General features: G+C 44.5%; 1 protein-coding gene across 1 annotated transcript; it reads left to right on the top strand.

Annotated features, from left to right (window-relative positions):
- Positions 1 to 2: 2 nt before the first annotated feature.
- Positions 3 to 7,155, top strand: APTX (aprataxin; the record flags this gene model as incomplete). The annotated part of the gene is made up of 7 exons (XM_008937616.1): positions 3 to 18; positions 365 to 411; positions 2,084 to 2,413; positions 3,478 to 3,537; positions 5,527 to 5,753; positions 6,503 to 6,606; positions 6,913 to 7,155. Coding segments are annotated over 7 exons (930 nt in total), but the record flags the coding sequence as incomplete, so codon positions are not given.
- Positions 7,156 to 7,843: the final 688 nt, after the last annotated feature.

Raw genomic sequence — 7,843 nt, 5'->3', positions numbered from 1 at the left:
AGTGCTCTCGGCAGCAAGGTGAGGTTGAGCTTAAATCCTGTTTTCTGCATGCAGTAGCAGCCACACAGCACACCTTCTGTGTAGAAGACTTCCACAGATTTTACCTCTATTCTGATGTAATTCTGCTGATCCGTGCTGTGGAAAACTCAAGTGTGACCCAGTGTATGAGTTGGTTCTGTTTCACCTATGGTCCTGGAAACAGAATGAGGCAGAAGTATTCTTTGCTGAGAATACAACATTCACACAGGTCAGCTTCAGCAGCAGCAGATCTTAAAATACAGGAGTATTTTCTGTGAGGGGTGGTTCAGCAAAGTTTGCCCTTTTTGTTTACACTGTTTTGTGACTCTTGGTTCTTTCTTTCCAGTGGAGTTAAAAGCAGACTGTAACAAGGGGTATGTCACTGTTAAGCAGGTATGTTTTCACACAGGTGTGCAATATTTCTGCTGCTTACTAGGACGGTGGTTGTGCTTAAACTCCAAAAACATTGCAAGTGATCCCTGAGTCTGAAGGGCCTGAAGCTGTTTTGTGACCAAGGAGAGCACAGTGAGTGGTCCTTGGAAGGGACCTGTCTTTCTATTTTTGTGAATCTCAAACACCTGGAAAGACTGCACTGTTCTTCCAGATGTGCTCCAGCTTCAGCCAGCTAGACTTGCAGCATCTGGGGCCGCTGCTGTAACTCCACAACCTGCTCTTCCAGGTCTGACCCTTGGGAGATGTAGGAGTTCTTCCCCTAAACTTGCTGATGTGCCTCCTGAGCCTTAGACTTCTAGAGGCAGCCCTTCATTTAAGGTCAAATTGGTTCCTGTAGTAATGGGACAGGGCAGTTGTGGAAGGCTGCTTTTTTTGATGTCTGATAGAGCCAAAGTTGTGGTCAACCCTGGGAAGGGATGGGATGTGAGACAGCACTGAAGGCATTCTCAGAGTATTAACTGGATGGAACCTGCTGTCTCATACCTGTGAGGACCAGTATGGGTGAGATAGTGTGCCCCAGTTATGCCTGAGGCAGGGGAAAATGTGCTGCATTTCAGTTCTCAGCTAAACTTCAGGTAGCTCCTCTTTAAAACACTGTTCTGAGAGAAAAACTATTTTAGAGTTGCATGGAGCTATAAACTGATGCTGTGAGACAAGCAAGTAAAAATTCAATCTTGCTGTCCTCATTTATTGCTAGAACAGAATAATAGTTGATTTTATGAACGGGTAAGATGCAAATGAAAATAAAAGCATTAAAATTCAGATAGGCTAGCATGTACTTTGCACAGGCTAAGCTGGGCAGAGAAGTTTAGTCTGTTGTGAAGGAACAGGCAACTTCTCTGTGTGATCATGGTCTTCTGTGAGCTGGAGAAGGCTTACCACATTAAGCTTGGGAAAGGAAAAGGGAGGCAGGAGCAAGGAGCAGATCACTATGTATTGGGCTCTTCTGGGTGCTAAGAGAGACTTTTTTCCTGATTTTTCTTCCCCCACCCCCCTACCCCGTACGGAGAGACTATGTTGCGAGTGTTAGCAGTGGGTTGCATGGCAAGCCAGTGCTTGTGAGCCTGAACTCCTTTCTCTCCTGAAATTAGCCAGAAGTGTGCTTGTGTATTTGAAGGAAAATGTGTTGATGGGACAGCATTTGTTAGAAACAGAAGACAAAATGTAGTGGAAAGGAGAAGAAAGATAAAGTAATTTGAAAACAGGAAACTTTCTGGGGATGATTGGACTGAAATAATTGGTTAAAACTACTGTTACTCACGAGAAATAATTGTTAGTAAGGCTATTATTATTTTGGGAGTTGATTAATGGGTGATTAATTTTTCAGAGCAGAGCAGGGCACAGGTCTTGCCGTACATCTGTAGCCAGCAGCTACAGAGCTGCGGGGTGGGTCCCTGTGCCCCTGAGGGGTGTGTGGTGACAGCTCTGAGCCACAGAGAGATGTCTCCAGCACTGGACTTCCCTTGTCCTCTGGAGGAGGTCCGTGTGAGGAGGGCACTTAGTGAAATACATTAGCTTTTTGGGACAGTGATATTCCAGGACAATGGAGCGGTAGCTGACAAGTCTGCTTACAACATAATTTGCAATTTTTCCCTTTTTCTCCCTACCCAAGATAGGAGTGAACCCAACTAGTGTTGATCTCGTGAATATTGGCAAGGATGAAGAGGTGAAAATGAAGCCAGGCCAAGTTCTGTATATTGTGAATAAACTTTACCCCTACACGGTGCAATTTGCTGAAGAGTCAGGGAAAACAGATACAAGAGTGGAAGGGAAAATACAAACCAAGAAGATGCCACGTGAGGACTCCTTTGAGAATGATGATGTAGAGCCTGTGCCCAGAAAAACAATGAAGGTGGAGGTGGTGGATACAAAAGGCAGCTCTGCAAACCCCAAGCTAAGCCACACCAGTGTGTCTCCACAAGAAGGAGCTTCAAGCAAAAAGGCAAGTGTATTTGTGTTAGTACTTGTCCTGTTTCCCCTGGGGCTGTCTCCTCCATCTGGGCTTTGTTCTTTTACGGTTGTGGGCACAGAGAATGGAACGACTTAGCCCTTTTTTTTCCTCGCCTCTCCTGCTTTGGTCATTCTTCATGGTAGAACCATGTTTACAGTAATAAAGGTTACCAGCCAAAATCTTTTGACAGTGATTTTTAGCCTAGCTGAGAGGGACAAAATGACAAACTGCTTAGTGCATCTGGAGCTACAACAGCATGGTAGCTGGAGGAGAAAGCACAGAAATGAAACCTCTCAGGACAAAATTTCAGTCCCAAGTTGTAGGGGGTTGGCCGCTTCATTTGTTAGGCACAGATTTGTGGTGGTATGAGGAGGAAGACAAGATTCACACTGCTTCTCTATCAGCACAATAATAATGTTTGAATGTTTTCATCTGTAGGAATATGATGAAGGTCATCACTGATGATGCCTGTAAAGAGGCTGGAACAGAAAAAAACATTACCTGTTTTGAAAAAAGTGCACTTGAGACACCTTCCATCAGGTGTTGGTCACCAAGAGATACCTTCTAGTGTTGGCTAGATCTTCCTGTGCCCTTCTTTTTCTCTGTGCATCACACTCCTCACACAACATGAAAATTAAATACATGTAAGAGTAGGGACACACACTCAACCATTTCTTTGTTCTGCACAGAGAGCTTGTGACAGGGCAGCTGTTGGAGATCCTCGGGCTTCCTTTGGCCCTTGTGCTCCATGAAGCAGGGAGTCTTACAGTAAAATAATCTGTCACCGATAGTAACCGGTGTACCAGCTATTCAGTATTGCTCCTGTTGTTGAATTTCCAACATTTGAAAGACAGTATGTTGTTAAAAGTTTTCAAAAGTAGCTGTGTGGGTGCAGCTGGAGCAGATGCGTTGGTATTTATAGAAAGAAAATAATTAAGCTGTCATTCAACTGTTATTTTACTGTTGTATACTAATGAAGATACTTAGCTGAATACTTTACAACATATAATTGGTTTCCTAATTCCCTTATAATTTTTTTTCCTTCTGTGTTTTAGGAACATTCTGGACACTGGAGTCAGGGTCTAAAGAGCTCCATGCAAGATCCAAAAATGCAGGTGAGAGCTTTACACTTGTACTTGACAGTAGTTCCTGTCTAACAAAGTAAAATGGGCCTTGTTTCTCCCTCCTGCAGTTTACTTCAATGATCTGATTAACCAGTGGAGCAGTGCACAAGGGCCGAATTGTGCTTTCATCTCTTTCTGTAGTAGTGTTAAGTAGGGAGTCTGTACTGGGCTGATTTTGCAGAATGTCATTATCTTAATTATCTTTGAGCTCTCTACACTGTCGAATTTGGCCAGCAGATTTCAAAGCCGTTGTCCGGAGAACAGGCCGGCAGAGCAGTTCCTTTGTTTCCTCGGGGAAGTCAATTAAAATGTGGGTGTGGCTCGAAGCGGAGCAAGTAGCGGGGGTTCCTGTTTGCTGGCCGTCCCTGCCGCCTCACAGCCGCCTTCGGTGCAGGCTTCTGGTTTTCAGGAAACCCCTAACTGCAGCCCCTCTGTGCCAGCTGACAGGACGTGACCTCCTCCACGCGGTTTCTTTGCGCCGGCAGGAATTTCCTGGGCGGTTCCTTTTGGCCTGCCCATGCTCCAGATGCATCTCCTTCCCTCTGCTTCACTCTGGCTGAATTATGGTTTTCCTGGGGCTCATTTTTTTGTTGTCTGCTGCCTGCTTTTGGCGAGGTCAGACTCAAGACACAGAAATCTGACAAATGCCTTTGTGGCTGCAGTATCTCCATGTTTTGTTTTTACTGTGTTCTGAGAGGACCTTCTTTATCCAAATATAGAACCTACTTTCATTTTGGTTTTAAGCTATGGCCAATATATGGAAAAATCCTTCTCAAAAGCAAGCTTTCTACCTCAATTCTAAAATAGGGAGAATGCTCTCCATCAAGAGTCCACTATCTGGCAGAGTAATGCTTGAAGCTTGGGTCCATTTTGCCTGGGCTTTGGCCAGTGCTGTGTGGCCATCTTAACATTAGAGTCGTGTTTTTCCCTTCATCCTTCTCAGTGAGAGTACGTGTTCATAATCGTGGAGAAGGATGGGTATCAAAGACACCTGCAATACTTGGTTCTTGAAATCACTGACTAATTTCAGTTGGAAAAGACCTTTGGAGGTCACCTGGCCCGACCACTTGCACTCGGTATAACTACCTCAGCCATTTGAGTTGAGATGATTTCCAAGGGTGAAGATCCCACAGCCTCACAGGGACTCTTCAGGTGACGATCACCCTCAGGCTGGAAATAATGTCCTTGATAACTAACCAGAAGGTCCCTATTCCTTGGTAGAATTTTTTTTACCGTTTTAAATTCAGGTCTAAAGTGTAGAACTGCATAGAGCTGTAGGAGAACTGGGTTCCCATTCTCCTGCCAATGCCAGCAGGTTCAAATGAGTCTGATAAAGCTCTTTAAATACTTGCCTACTGAAACGATTCTGTGATTCTTTTTAAACATGAAGTTTAATCTTCATCCCTTAAGGAGACTTTTGTACAGCATTTCCCAAGTGATAAGCTTGCGCAAAGCACTTACCCAAAATTAAAACTGTCCTTTGAATGTTTGAACACAAATAACTGTGTCTTAGTCATAGCTGTATTAGTTGTGCTTCTGAACTAAATACACAAACAATAGAACTCCTCTGTTTGCTTGTTTAATTTTGGGAATAATTAGCAACGATGACAAAGGCATCATCCGTCTCTCATCAGTAGATATGCTGCTAAGAGATTGAAGACAGCAGATTCTACTTCAGAACGTGACAGTTATTTATTGCTGGGGCAGGTTTTCCACATTTTGCTACTGTTTCTCTTCATCAGCTGCATCAAATTGTTGCAGAGGGCAAAACAAAATGAACATGGGGGAAGAAGGGCAGGATAGACAGGAATCTGTTCTCTTTGTGAGTGATCGTGAGGAGCAGCAGTAGCAACACAGACTTCTGCAACCACAATGGAACATGCAGCTGGGTAACATCTCAAAATCCATTCAGTGTGGTGCTTACAGGAGTAAGATATTTAACTTTCAATTAGTAAATAATCTAGTTATTTGTTTTTCAAGGTTTACAAAGATGAGAAAACGGTAGTCATTAAGGATAAATATCCAAAAGCACGTTACCACTGGCTTATCTTACCATGGGACCCCATTTCAAGCCTGAAGTCAGTGACCAGGGACCACCTTGAACTCCTGGAACATATGGATGCAGTCGGGCAAAAAATGGTTGAGCAGTGCCCAGCCAGAGAGAGTCTGGAGTTCCGACTGGGTTACCACGCTGTCCCCAGCATGAGGTAAGACCTACATGAGTCGTTGAGTGGAGGCCCTGTTCTTCTGGCTGTACAGATTTGGGGCTAAATCTGTAAGGTGATCTGGCATTGCTGAAGGACAGCTGCTCCTCCTGGGCGCTACAAAGAGTGTGGTGCCCCCAGTGCTCTGGCTGCAGCTTTGCACACCCTGCTGGGCAGATGCTGATGGGGTGGGAAGGTCCTGTCACGCTCTGTCACGCTCCCTGAGCTGGGGCTGTGGTATGCCAGTATCCAGTCCCATCTGCTTCAGGGACTGACTCTAAAGCCTGTCAGGTTCTGTCTGGTACTGTGCAAGGATCTGAGTCTTGTGGGTAAATAAATCCAGATCTTACAGTGTCCCAGTGCCTAGGGGTATTGCAGTCACTGCTCCCATGTTGTGGATAAAGCTTTCTGATCCTGTCCCTCTCAGGTACTCTGCAAAGTTTAAATCTTTTGTTTACTAAACCCACTGTCTCTGCCTTTTTGGAAGCTAGCAGCAAAGTAGAGTGCAGTTAGGGGCCAGTGGAATATGCAGACTACGGATCTTCACTGTTTGAGTGGAACACTGGCTGTGAGACAGTGGTTCTAGAACTGACTGGGTTTCTTCTGTAGCAGGACTAGGGGTCAAACATGGCAAGAGTGACCCGTAAATCTGGCAGTCTGACTCTGCTGAGTCATGTTTGCAGCTGATGCTACTGAAAAAGCACTTGGAGCATTAACTGTATTCTTCTTTCTTATCTACATACTTGTTTCAGTCAGCTACATTTGCATGTAATCAGCCAGGATTTTGATTCTCCAGCCCTGAAAACAAAAAAACACTGGAACTCTTTTACTACAGACTACTTCTTAAACTCTGAAGGTAATGACTGAAAAAGGTATTTCATAGCACATAATCCTGCTTGTGGGTTTTGGCTTGGGGCTTTTTTTTTTTTTTCCCCAAACGAATGTGTAAGCCATAAATTCTATTGTAGTAACTGAGGTTTTATGTAATTTCAGATATTGGGAAATAGCCCTAAGCAGAAGTCAATGAAATTCTGTGCCTGGTTTAAGTTGTGGTGCCGGGATGGCACGCTGTGCATGCGAAGCATTGCGCAGAGATTCTGCAGTGTCATGTGTTCTGTGGTGCCACACGATCCCAATACCTCTGGTCTCTTTTTTTTTTCAGATGTGATAGAGATGGTAAGAAGCAAGGGAAAAGTCATCGTGAAAGATAATGTCTCTGAACTTCTCAAATTGCCCCTCAGATGCCATCGCTGCAAACAACAGCTGTCCACTATCCCACAGTTAAAGGAACATCTCAGGAAACACTAGCCAAAATGACTTCGGAAGACGTAATCTTACAACCTGCTGGATTTCAGGCTAAAATAAAGGCATCAAAGTGTTAGTAAATGTGTGTGTTTAAGTCAGAAGCTGAGGCATTGAGCCCAGGTTTAGGTTTCTGCTGAGAAAATAAAGAAGGAATGATTTAGACGTCTTTCTCTTGATGGCTTCTGCTTGTCACTGAAGTGTCTCTTAAGCAGTACTGTTGGAGAGGCTGGTATGGCTGACAGCAAACCTGTGACAAGAATGTACTGAGAGTGTATGGGAAGGAGCATCAGCTACAGTGTCCCCACTTTGCTGTGCCACAGCATGGCTTGAAGATTTCACTGCTGCTGAACTTTTCCTCAGCTATGGAATTGCTCCTCAGCAGCATGCCAGGGTAACTGGTGCTCAGGCTCTAAGAGGGGCAGCCTATCTCTTTGATGTACAAGGCTGTATTTCGTCATTTGTATGTAAAAATACATGTATAAGATGCAATAACCAGCACTGCAGCTCCCTAGAGTAATAAAACTGTGAGTGGTTGCAGTTGCTTGGCTGCAAGCAAATGTTGAGGTTGGTGCAGAAACTGTGTGGGTCAATGCTGCCCTGCTTCTTCATGTTGGGATTTTGGCGAGCTTCCATTAGTTGATTTTTTGTCAACTCCCAGACAGGCAGCAAAGCAGCAGTAGTAAAAATCTTGTTTCTAGGTCCCAAACTGCTGTGCAGGGTTCAATGTCCTCAGTCCAGCCTTGACTTGCTGAGCAAGCTGCCCTCTGAGTGAAATGGCTTTCAGCAGG

Source organism: Merops nubicus, unplaced genomic scaffold, assembly GCF_000691845.1.
Source record: "Merops nubicus isolate BGI_N331 unplaced genomic scaffold, ASM69184v1 scaffold31753, whole genome shotgun sequence".
In the NCBI taxonomy this organism is placed as follows: domain Eukaryota; kingdom Metazoa; phylum Chordata; class Aves; order Coraciiformes; family Meropidae; genus Merops; species Merops nubicus.
The sequence above is the reverse complement of the archived record's forward strand: the minus strand, read 5'-3'. Positions and strand labels throughout refer to the sequence as shown.